The following is a 13022-nucleotide window of genomic DNA, read 5'->3' on the forward strand; positions in this document are numbered from 1 at the left end:
TGCATATAATAGAATTGTGCAAGTAAAGTCAGGAACTGAACTGAACTGAGCCTGTAAAAGGACTGAGAGTACTGCAGTTACCCGCAAACCGTCTGACCATGATAACTTATGTATGGCATTGTTGTGACTTCTGTGAGCTCAAAAGAAGATCTAGATAAAGAATGTATAGTAATGAAAACACAATATTCAGTTAAATGCAATTTTATTTATATCATGTCAATCCAGAGGATTACCAGGGTTCATAAGGAGATGATTCACCTTACATCAGAGATGGATGCCGAGAGCTACTATACAAAATATGAATTGGAGAAACTTTTGGTGGGTATATAGAGTGCTCATAACGCAAACATATGTTTCATCAAACTATCACTGGGATCTGCCAAGCTAGCTGTGGATGATGATGAGGAGGACGTGGAGCAGCTTAGAGGCACTTTCGGTGGACGATGCTTGAACCAAACTCGTAGTACTCTTCCTTGCTGATCCACATCTGCTGGAAGGCGGAGTGGGAGGTCAGTACGGACCCTCCAATCCAGACGGAGTACTTCCTGTCTGGGGGAGCGATGATCTGAAAACATGTCAGAATAAAAACTGAATAATGTCATGCAATCACGTGGGGATGCACTTCATGCATGTGGTATTCGTTAAATTACTTTCCATTCTCTGAAGATAGTTGATGACAGGTTTGTCCACTGGGGGCAATGTACCTTGATTCTTATGGTGGGTGGGGCCAGGGCAGAGATCTCCTTCTGCATGCGGTCAGCCATGTCTGGAAACATGGTGCTACCTCCAGAGAGCATAACGTTGGCATACAGGTCCTTACGGAGGTCCACATCACACTTCATGATGCTGTTGAAGACCATCTCATGAACGGTGAGGGACTTCATTCCTAAACAATTACAGCAATTAACTAGTTGTTTATCAGGTCAACTTCCAAAAGAGGTATATTTGGGATTTAGGTGCGTACTCAAAGCATCCCAGCCTCAGACACAGGGGATGCAAACCTGGGACCATTCAGTCCCCAGTTGCCTCTCTAACCACCACTCCACAGCTCCCCTCAAAGCACTGGACTGGGTGGTTTAAGCTGTACTCCCTGTGGTTGCCTGGTATGTCTTTGTCTAAAGTCTTTGCTGAGTGGGATCAGGTTTCTTGAGATGGTGGGAATTGTTTATTCTATTAAGACTGTTACAAACCAAGGAATGAAGGCTGGAAGAGCGCCTCGGGGCAGCGGAACCTCTCGCTGCCGATGGTGATGACTTGTCCATCAGGAAGCTCGTAGCTCTTCTCCAGGGAGGAAGAGGAAGCTGCTGTCTGCATCTCCTGTTCAAAGTCCAGAGCCACGTAGCAGAGCTTCTCCTTGATGTCACGCACGATCTCACACTCAGCTGCAGGACAAGAACACACAATCCACAAAAAAACATTTAGATGAAAGAGCACCTGTAGACTTTCAGGAGCTGCATCTCATCGGAGGTTGCACTTTAACTACAGCAAATCTTAAAAAGTAAATCTCAGTGTGTATGTGTCGTTCCAGTGGTGGTAAAGCTGTAGCCTCTTTCATAGAGAATATTCATCAGGTAGTCGGTCAGATCTCTGCCGGCCAGGTCCAGACGAAGGACGGCGTGAGGAAGAGCGTAGCCTTCGTAGACTGGCACAGCATGGCTGACACCATCACCAGAGTCCATCACAATAGCTGTGGGTAGAAAACACCCAGTAACAGTTCATCACAAAAACTATGGAGAAAAGAAGACGAAGCTTATGAAGGTCAAGTTCAATATCTGCATTTGACTTCTCTCTCATTCCTCTCATCTTCAGGTCCAGTCAGTCTGATTTAACAGTTCCAACTGATCATTTGTGCATCCTTAGTGAAGTGGTTGTGTTTGAGGTCACCCACCTGTGGTACGACCAGAAGCGTACAGAGACAGGACGGCCTGGATGGCTACATACATGGCCGGAAACTTGAAGGTCTCAAACATGATCTGGACCAGAGAAGAAAAGTTAAGTGTTTCAATAGAAATGTTGTTTGATGTTATTTAAAGTCCAATATTACTTGTCGATGTTACACACTCTGTCACAGTAGGCGCGGCATGCATCCTGATGATTAGCTTTTGACAAAGATCCCAAAGCTCTAGTTCTCCCTGAGTAGATTTATGTTTTAGTAATATCAAAGCCAGTGTTAAGGGTTTGGAGATCATGAAACCAGATTCCAACTTTAATTTTCTCCATTTCTAGTCTGAAGTCTGATGGTCTGGTCTTATAATCACCCCCTTCATGTTGAAGACCTCAGTTTATTTTGAACAATCATTTCCCTTCTTAAACTGATCAGTTCAAACCTGCGTCATCTTCTCCCTGTTGACTTTGGGGTTTAATGGAGCCTCTGTCATCAGGACTGGATGCTCCTCAGGATGAACACGGAGCTCATCATAGAAGGTGTGACGCCAGATCTGCACCACAGGACAGTTGTTAGTCTGACAGTCAGGACCAAGCTACAGGCATTCATGTCATATGTACAACAACAACAACAACAAAAAGAAGAAAATCCTGCGCTTTGGGCTTTCCAGGAAAGGAAACATCTAGGGGAGATTCAAGGGAAACAGGCAGAGGAGAAACACATGAGCTGTCAAAAGGAGAAAGAGAAACAGGACTAAAACAACTTGATGCTCAGAACTCAGAACCTTGAAAGGCCTAGCTCCATCATATCTGAAAGACCTCATAGAACCACACTGTCCCAACAGAAGTGCAGGTCTGCTTGTGGTTCCTAGAGGTTCTAAAAGTAGAATGGGAGGTAGAACCTTCAGCTATCAGGCTCCTCTCCTATGGAACCAGCTCCCAGTTTGGGTTCTGGAGGCAGACACAGTCTCTACGTTTAAGGTCAGGACTAAGACTTTCCTTTTAGACAAAGCTTATAGTTAGAGCTGGACTTAACCATCCCTTAGTTATGCTGCTATAGACCTAGGCTGCAGGGGGACGATGCACTGAGGACATGTCCTCTCCTCTTTCTTCTCTGGCTCCTGTCCTCTAATATCTTATCATTTTATTTTCTACCTCTTATAATTTACTAACCACTGTGTCTTTTCCCTCAGGCTGCTCTGGAGGTTGCAGGCTGGTTTTTGTGAAGCGTCTTGAGACAATTTGTATTGTTATTTATTATTGTTATATAAATAAAACTGAATTGAACTGAAGGCTGATGAGATGTTGAGGCAAAGGACAAAATAATCACAGAATCAGCTGTGAGAAAACACAAGGGCACTAAGGCCACGTCCACATGTACCAAAATTATCTTTTTTCCTTGGCATCACTTTGAGGATTTCTTTGTAAAGATCGAGCCTGTAGTACATATCCTAGGCCTATGTGCTGTTTCTGCTACAGAACTAACCCAAATTAATAATAAGAAGAGGCGGATGCATGCTCAACCCTGCGTGCTGTAAGCAAACAGTCTATAGATTAGGGCGACCGGATTGGAGCTTCTTCACCTCCTCCATCTTGTCCCAGTCAGTGACGATGCCACGGCTGATGGGGTACTCCAGGGACAGGATGCCTCTGTTGTTCTGGGCTTTATCTCCCATGAAGCTGTTATTCTCCACCATAAATCCCTTAACACAAACACACCTTTAGTTTCTTACAGTCCTGAGATGCAGGTGATATTTGTGTTAGTGTTGCACCTGATACTTGGAGTGACCAATAACTGAAGAGAAGACAGAACGGGGGGCATCGTCTCCAGTGAATCCGGCCTTCATGACCCCGGAGCCGTTGTCGACAACGATTGAAGCGATCTCGTCCCCCATTTCTGAAAGGACACATTTCACGTTTAAAATGTAGACATGAACTTGGGCCTCGTTCATGATGAACCTGTGAAGTTTGGTCAGTGTTTCTCTGGGTGAGGTTAAACAGTCCAAAACCTCTTGGATGCATTAAAGGAACTTTGATGCTTCAGAGTCAGAAAATGACCACAAAGTTGAAATGCATGAACTAATTACTGAAACATTATCCTACCAGTGATAATGACAATGATAATGTACAGTAGCAAGCAGGAATTTGTTGGCAGACCTCACTGAAACCAGGCATTCGTCTTGTCTTGTTTTGTTTTACTCCTTGAAGAATGGAATCAACTGCAACAAAACAATTTCCTTGATGGATTAATCAATTATTCTAAAGTTAGTCAGTTACTTGATGGATTAAGATTTGAATCAGATACGTCTTGGGGAGATTATGTCAGTGAACATCCTCACAAAGGTAGCCATACAAACGTATGTCAGAAGAAAATGAATTTATGAAGCTTCTTCTACACATGTGTGACTGTGTTTAAGTGTTTTCAGAGCCCAATAACTTAATTATGAGACACTGTCACAACAATAACGCTGAATGGACAAACCAGTTATGCGCACATACAGCCACAAGTGCCAGTAGATAATTTTCTAGCCAAGTCATGTGGTAGCAGTTAGCTACCAGAACATGCAAGGAAAACATTTCATTGTCACACGTTGCGCAGTTTCAGTTCTAATAAAGAATGCAAACACTTTCTGACTGGTTTTCTGACAGCTCAGGTGGTTGGAAACCAGTTGCTCCTTTGTTCTTCTTGCAAAGTTAATACCTCGACACTAACTTGTGCAGTTGTTTATTTTTTATCATTTAAAAAATAGATGTTTTGTTGTTGGCTAAAACACTAGTTTACCTCCAGTTAGTAGCTGTTTACAGCTTTATTTTAGTTTAGGAATTTATAAATGATGTTGTTACCAGGTGATGCTAATACTAATACTCATACACACAAAAGAAATAAAGCTGTCATTCTTCAGACTGATTTAAAATACAGAAAGACCTACTGAGAGTCAAACATCTACAAAACATCTAGGGTATAAATAATAAACCATTTTTGAACCAACCCCTGAACTAAGCTGCTGATTCCTGAGCTCATCGATTTAAAGCCTCCAGAGAGACAGTGTGTGTTCATGTGAGTTAGTTTAAAGTCAGAGTGAACAGAAAGCTGCTTCCAGCTCTGTTAGTCTATGTTAGTAGAATCAGACACTCACCTGAAGCTGATGGTCACTTTACACCTGATCACATCTGATTCTATCCTCAGAGCTCAAGTCACCTGGAGACAGTTGAGTCTACATCACTGAGAGATGATACTGATCTATTTATCTCTAGGTAATAACTTAATCACCTTGATGAGGAAATAAAAGTAAAACTGTTTACCTAGAATGTGGGAGGAGAAAGGTCTCAGGATGATTTATAGGAATGTCAACCATCAACATTTATTTGGAACAAAAGAGTTGACTCCAAAACAACAACATCTTCAGCGTAATTGATTATTTTTATTTTTTATTATTATTGCTCCATTTTATCTTTGTGGCTAATGACTCATTTTAAAGATACATGGCGTATGATAAGAACCAGACCACCTTGATTTATATGGAATTGATTGATTTTTAATTAACCTTTCTGAATCTGTGGCCAAAATTAAACATCTCTCTGTTGATCTACTTTTCTTTCTTTTTTTGTCACTTGTTTCCACAGAAACCAGCTGAAGCCCAACAGATCTCAGTTGAAACTTGAAGCTTTGTTGGGTTTCTAAAATTGACACCATCTGAAATGCTGCTGTTATGATCCTGATTTTGCCCCCAATAAGATGGATGCAAGCTATAGGGGATGGGTTAGTCTTGGTCTCTCCTCATATTGTACGTTTTATAACTATGCAAAACTGAAGAGTTTTCAGATGTTGAAGAGACTACATGGCCTCAATAACAGAGACTTCTTTAGATATCTTCAGGTACGCCATCACCTAAACAGTTCTATGACCAAAAATCAAAAGGCGTTGGAAAACGGTCTATTAAAAATATTCATTAATGCCTACAGGACAGACTCCAGACATAAGGTGATCTCTAAACTTTATAGCAGACTTCAAGAGATTAAACAACAAACACCACTTACATAAAGTAAAATGGAGTACTGGATGAATAACAATGTAATGAAGTTTCTTCATGTGTAACATTGTTGAGATGTGACTCCAAATTAAACAATAAAAAGATAAATAAAATTGACCCCATGTCGTATCCTTTGACGACCACTTATTAGGAGAACACAATTAGGTTGCATATAATAGGATTGTGTAAGTATCATCAGGTGAACTGAGCCTGTAAAAGGAGTGAGAGTACTGCAGTTACCCATAAACCATCTAATAACTTATATACGACATAGTTGTGACTTCTATGAGGATCTGGAAAAAGACTGTAGAGTAATGAAAACAGAATATTGAGTTAAATTCAATTTTATTTATATCATGTCACCACCAGAGGAGGATTAAGGCTAATAAGGAGGGAAACATCTGCTTGGGGCTGGATAGAAGAGGGCAGCAGAAGGAATGAGATTCATTTATGGGAAAATCTGATTAATGAATAAATGTGGAATAAAAACAAATGATGATGCACCTCACATCAGAGATTGATAGCTACAGCTAGTATACAAGAATTGTAGAAACATTGGGTCTGTATGCATAGTGCTCATACAGAAAACATATGTTCCACCAAATTATCAGGAAGATGTGGAGCAGATTAGAAGCACTTGCGGTGGACGATGGCGGGGCCAGACTCATCGTACTCCTGCTTGCTGATCCACATCTGCTGGAAGGTGGAGAGGGAGGCCAGGATGGAGCCTCCGATCCAGACGGAGTACTTCCTCTCTGGGGGAACGATGATCTGCAGGTAAGAGAGAAAACAGGTAAAAACTGGTGAATTTCATGCAATCATGGGGAGATGCACTTCATGCATGTGGCACGCATTTAATTACTTTCCATTAGCATAAGATAACTGATGACAAGTTTGTCCACTGGGGGCAGTGTACCTTGATTTTCATGGTGGGTGGGGCCAGGGCAGTGATCTCCTTCTGCATGCGGCCAGCGATGCCTGGAAACATGGTGCTACCTCCAGACAGAACAATGTTGCTGTACAGATCTGGATGGATCTCCTCATCACTCTTTATGATGCTGCTGTAGATCGTCTTGTCGACACCAGCCAACTCCATTCCTGAACCCACAGAACAATTTTACCTTAAAAATGACGGCTTGAATGAAGCCAAGAGGTGACATTTTGAGAGTCAAAACAGTGTCATGTATAAAAAGTAGAAACTAAGATGAAAAGAAATATAGGTAAGGAATAACAAAAAAAAGTACAAGAAAAAAAACAAGTACAAATACACAGAACAAAACAAAAACACAAACTGGTCACCCATTGCTAAATAAAAGTCCAATATGTTCACAAACAGAGAAAAAAAAATAAATAAAAACATTCCTAGCCTGCTGAAAATTCACACAAGTAAATCTCGCAATAAGTAGACAATCAGGGTGGCTACATATGTAGGAGGTAGAACCCCAAACAAAGCTGTACATGCCATTGGATCAAACTGAACCATTGTACAAACAGAAATACAGTTGAATATCAGTGTCCAACAATTGAGTAGTGAAGGGCAAGACCAAAACATATGGGCATATGTAGCAGGAGCCTGATGACATCTAATGCACTTGGGATCGACATCATTATAGATTTTGCAAAGCCTAACTCGAGTGAGATGGGTACGATGTAGAATTTTCTGCTAAACCTGCTTTACTGACTGCTTCCATACGCGCTCCTCTTAGCTTTTCTCTCTCCCCTTTTTGCAATAATATCGTAGTTAAATCCACCTTTAAAATTTGGAAGCAATTTCGACGCTACTTTGGTTTACAGTCCCTTTCTTTCCACCTTTATCAGCAAACCCTGTTTTTCACTGTTCCTTAATGGACGGGCCTTTTTCTTTGTGGTCTGACTATGGCATCAAGGCATGTTTTGGTCTACTCCCATAAAATCAGTCTTCCTGTTGGTCTCCCCGAGACTGATCTCTGTAGAACAGAGATATATTAGCAGGATTGTTAATGGAAGTGCATATGTGAATTAGCCCTACGTCATGCACGGGAACTCCCGATCGTGGAATCCTGATGTGAACTGTGCATGCGTGACTGTGTTTATAAACAGCATGTATAGTGATATGGTACACAATATTTATAGATCACTTGGACATATTCCAGTCTGTGCTGAGTTTGAATACTTTGCAAAAGGGACATAATTTCAATGCACGAAACAACAACGCTAACATTCGACTCGCTGATGTCCATACTGCCCACTGTTTACCTCACAGTGTCTCCGTGCATATAAATGTGTAATAATGACAGGGAGTAAAAAAAACGCACATAGCTCTCACAGCTCTCACAGCGGAGGTCAGACCTGCGACTGCTGTCAGTCTGAAAGCTCACCAAGGTGGGTCGGTCTTGGTTAGAAAATCCCACGGCAACACAGGATTTTCAGTGTGAAAGTGGTAAAAGAGACTTGGGTGTTTAAGTCGTGCTGCCCGTGGTTATCTGGTATCCCTTTGGCTGTGGTATGAGTGGGATCTGATTCCTTTAGGATGGTGTCAATAGTTTGTTCTGTGTAGATTGTTACAAACCAAGGAATGAAGGCTGGAAGAGCGCCTCAGAGCAGCGGAACCTCTCGCTGCCGATGGTGACGACTTGTCCATCAGGAAGCGTGTAGCTCTTCTCCAGGGAGGAAGAGGAAGCTGCTGTCTGCATCTCCTGTTCAAAGTCAAGAACCACGTAGCAGAGCTTCTCCTTGATGTCACGCACAATCTCACGCTCAGCTGCAGATCAAGCACCAAATATTTCCTTTACACATCACACACTTATTCAGAGAATAGAAAACCCTGCAGACTTTCTGCAGCAACATCTCTCCCAGGGTTGTACCTCAAAACGTAAAACTCAGTGTGTATGTGTCGTACCAGTGGTGGTGAAGCTGTAGCCTCTCTCAGTGGGGATCTTCATCAGGTAGTCGGTCAGATCTCTGCCGGCCAGATCCAGACGAAGGATGGCGTGAGGAGGAAGAGCATAGCCCTCATAGATCGGCACAGCATGGCTGACACCGTCACCAGAGTCCATCACAATACCTGCAGACAGAGAAATACAAACAGAAAACACCCATTTCCAAATGAATAAGAAAAATCCCGTTATCATGTCAAACTCATTGGCGTCTATTGTTCAGCGCTGTTGGGGCTGTGGTTCCTCCATTGCCTCCAGATGAATGAGATAAAAATACATTAAACCCACAACAGCCACTCTGTTGGAGATCACAGTTTTATCGTCTTACAGCTCATGAAGAGAATTTTATTGCGAATTAAGGAGCAAATCCAAGTCATTTTGTTCCTGCTCTTACCTCTAAAGTCTAACCCATCTCTCTCTGTTTGTCTCAGTTCTCAAAGCTCACCTTTCTCATCCCTCTGTTTTCTTTCTGTCACTATTTTACTTTGAAGGCAGATATAAATAGATGACACCTAACTCTGAAGACTGTGCTGCATAAATACTGTGTAGATGCAGGTAAGAGTTGGGAGGAGGGTTGTGTTCAATTTTGTGCTTTGGTTGTTTGGGTCCAGAGTCCTGCTCCTATTGTCCATATCCACATTTGCATTAATTGTGCATCCTCTTAGTGAAGTGGTTGTGTTTCAGATCACCCACCTGTGGTACGACCAGAAGCGTACAGAGACAGGACGGCCTGGATGGCTACATACATGCCTGGACACTTGAAGGTCTCGAAAATGATCTGGACCAGAGAAGAGAAGTTAAGAGTACCGGTGGAAATTATGTTTTTTTTCTTTGTTTTTAACATGTAGACCACTAAGATCTTTTATTGAAAAGGGCATTGTAAACCAAATGTATTATTATTATAATTATTATTATAGTTATCATAATCATTTTCCTTCTTAAATTGATCAGTTCAAACCTGCGTCATCTTCTCCCTGTTGACTTTGGGGTTTAATGGAGCCTCTGTCATCAGGACTGGATACTCCTCAGGATGAACACGGAGCTCATCATAGAAGGTGTGACGCCAGATCTGCACCACAGGACAGTTGTTAGTCTGACAGTCAGGACCAAGCTACAGGCATTCATGTCATATGTACAATAACAACAACAACAAAATTCTGCGCTTTCCTGGAAAGGAAACATCTAGGGGAGATTCTCCCCAAGAGCAGGCTGACAGAAGCGTGGCCACCAATGTGCGCCGAACGGCCGAACGAAATTGCTTCATACACATTCACACAGGGCAAGGTGGATAAGGTGTCTTGCCCAAGGACACTACGACAGTAACCGGGACAGAGCAGGATTTGAACTGCCAACCCTCCGATCATTGGACGACCTGCTCTACCACCTGAGCCACTGTCGCCCAGGACACAGGAGGAACACATGAGCTGGCAAAAGGAGAAAGAGAAACAGGACTAAAACAACTTGCTCAGAACTCAGAACCTTGAAAGGCCTAGCTCCATCATATATGAAAGACCTCATAGAACCAGACTGTCCCAACAGATCACTACCATCTCTAAGTGCAGGTCTGCTTGTGGTTCCTAGAGGTTCTAAAAGTAGAATGGGAGGTAGAACCTTCAGCTATCAGGCTCCTCTCCTGTGGAACCAGCTCCCAGTTTGGGTTCTGGAGGCAGACACAGTCTCTACGTTTAAGGTCAGGACTAAGACTTTCCTTTTAGACAAAGCTTATAGTTAGAGCTGGACTTAACCATCCCTTAGTGATGCTGCTATAGGCCTAGGCTGCAGGGGGACGATGCACTGAGGACATGTCCTCTCCTCTTTCTTCTCTGGCTCCTGTCCTCTAATATCTCATCATTTTATTTTCTATCTCTTATAATTTACTAACCACTGTGTCTCCCTCTCTCCCCTCCATCTTCTTGTGAGGGTCTCTGGTCTGGAGGGCTGAATATCTGACCTGTGGAGTTCTAAGTTACATCTGCTGCCGTGGCCTCATCAACCAGCCCAGTCTTCATGGTCTGGAGTCTGTGTATCAGACCTGTGGAGCTCCATAAACTACATCTGTCCCAGTCTTCATGTCCTCCTCCAGTTGTCCACTCCTACCTAAATGAATAATTCACCAACCTGCCCATGATTCCTGTTATACTCACAAACTGTCACAGATCATCAGCTATGTGTTATATTACTAGATCCTACATGTTTCCTTCAGCTTGATGTTTGTATCTATGACAGAAATTTGTTTATCTTGTTTCTCCTGTTCTTCTTCTCTCTCTATCTTCTCTGGTTCTACCCGGCTGGTCTTCAGCAGATGGTTCCTCCATATGAGCTGGTTCTGCTCGAGGTTTCTTCCTGTTAAAGGGAGTTTTTCCCTCAGGCTGCTCTGGAGGTTTCAGGCTGGTTTTTGTGAAGCGTCTTGAGACGATTTGTATTGTTATTTATTATTGTTATATAAATAAAACTGAATTGAACTGAAGGCTGATGAGATGTTGAGGCAAAGGACAAAATAATCACAGAATCAGCTGTGAGAAACACAAGGGCACTAAGGCCACGTCCACACGTACCAAAATTATCTTTTTTCCTTGGCATCACTTTGAGGATTTCTTTGTAAAGATCAAGCCTGTAGTACATATCCTAGGCCTATGTGCTGTTTCTGCTACAGAACTAACCCAAATTAATAATAAGAAGAGGCGGATGCATGCTCAACCCTGCGTGCTGTAAGCAAACAGTGGATTAGACTATAGATTAGGGCGACCGGATTGGAGCTTCTTCACCTCCTCAATCTTGTCCCAGTCAGTGACGATGCCACAGCTGATGGGGTACTCCAGGGACAGGATGCCTCTGTTGTTCTGGGCTTCATCTCCCATGAAGCTGTTATTCTCCACCATAAAGCCCTTAACACAAACACACCTTTAGTTTCATACAGTCCTGAGATGCAGGTGATATTTGTGTTAGTGTTGCACCTGATACTTGGAGTGACCAATAATTGAAGAGAAGACAGAACGGGGGGCGTCGTCTCCAGTGAATCCTGCCTTCATGACCCCGGAGCTGTTGTCGACAACGATTGAAGCGATCTCGTCCCCCATTTCTGAAAGGACACATTTCACGTTTAAAATGTAGACATGAACTTGGGCCTCGTTCATGATGAACCTGTGAAGTCTGGTCAGTGTTTCTCTGGGTGAGGTTAAACAGTCCAAAACCTCTTGGATGAATTAAAGGAACTTTGATGCTTCAGAGTCAGAAAATGACCACAAAGTTGGAATGCATGAACTAATTACTGAAACATTTCCTCCTACATTATCCTACCAGTGATAATGACAATGATAATGTACAGCAGCAAGCAGGAATTAGTTGGCAGACCTCACTGAAACCAGGTTTTTTTCTACACATAGTGTCTTTGTTAAAGGGTGAATGTATAACTGATCATACAACAAGGACAGTTATTGGTCTTATTGGTCTTGTGTATTTTTATTTTATTTATTTATTTTATCAGGCAACTGTTTTCCTTACTCCCTAAAGAGTGGGATCAATTGCAACAAAACAATTTCCTTGATGGATTAATCAAGTATTCTGAAGTTACTTGACAGATCAGGTACATTTTAGGGTCATGAGGAGATTACGTCAGTGAACGTTCTCACCAAGGTAGCCATACAAAAATTTGTTAGAGGAAACTGAAATTGTGAAGAAGGAGATTTGAGCCTCTTCTACACGTGTTTGACTGTGTTTAAAGTGTTTTCAGAGCCCAATAACGTAACTATGAGAAGTCACAACAACAATACTGTTCATTTTATACATTAATAATATAAGTGAGATTTTTGGACACACACGCAGAGGAATTAAATAGACTGAAGAGTTGGTTTGACTCAAACAAACTTTAAACAAAACAAAAGTTAAAATATTTGGAAACTCAAAAAACCCACTCACCCAATCATGAGTGCTCATGATAAATAACTCAGAAATAGAGAGAATTAATTAAATTAAATTTAAAATGATCCTGGAAGTCACAAAAACATCAAAGTCAGCTGCCATACGACATAAAGTCAAACTTAAAACAGTCACACACCTTGTACTGTTCTTCCATTCTCACATATTTTACCTACTGCGTGGAAGTGGGGTGAACACATATCACACAACTACAGAAACAATATTCAGATTTCTAAAAAGAGAAATAAGACTAGTGAACAACAGCTCCTACAATGAA

General features: G+C 42.0%; 2 protein-coding genes across 2 annotated transcripts; both read right to left on the reverse strand.

Annotated features, from left to right (window-relative positions):
• Positions 1-421: 421 nt before the first annotated feature.
• On the reverse strand, positions 422-3782 carry LOC125012012 (actin-like). The gene is made up of 8 exons (XM_047591605.1): positions 3657-3782; positions 3468-3587; positions 2328-2438; positions 1889-1973; positions 1529-1687; positions 1191-1385; positions 705-886; positions 422-565 (listed from the first exon to the last, which is right to left on the reverse strand). Exons 1-8 carry the CDS (start codon positions 3777-3779, stop codon positions 422-424), a joined length of 1119 nt encoding a protein of 372 aa, XP_047447561.1. The 5' UTR covers positions 3780-3782.
• Positions 3783-6501: 2719 nt separating this feature from the next.
• LOC125012829 (actin-like) lies at positions 6502-11910 on the reverse strand. Its single transcript, XM_047593004.1, has 8 exons — positions 11785-11910; positions 11596-11715; positions 9789-9899; positions 9524-9608; positions 8794-8958; positions 8464-8655; positions 6832-7013; positions 6502-6686 (listed from the first exon to the last, which is right to left on the reverse strand). Exons 1-8 carry the CDS (start codon positions 11905-11907, stop codon positions 6543-6545), a joined length of 1122 nt encoding a protein of 373 aa, XP_047448960.1. The 5' UTR covers positions 11908-11910; the 3' UTR covers positions 6502-6542.
• Positions 11911-13022: the final 1112 nt, after the last annotated feature.

This window comes from Mugil cephalus, chromosome 8 (genome assembly GCF_022458985.1).
Source record: "Mugil cephalus isolate CIBA_MC_2020 chromosome 8, CIBA_Mcephalus_1.1, whole genome shotgun sequence".
Lineage (NCBI taxonomy): Eukaryota > Metazoa > Chordata > Actinopteri > Mugiliformes > Mugilidae > Mugil > Mugil cephalus.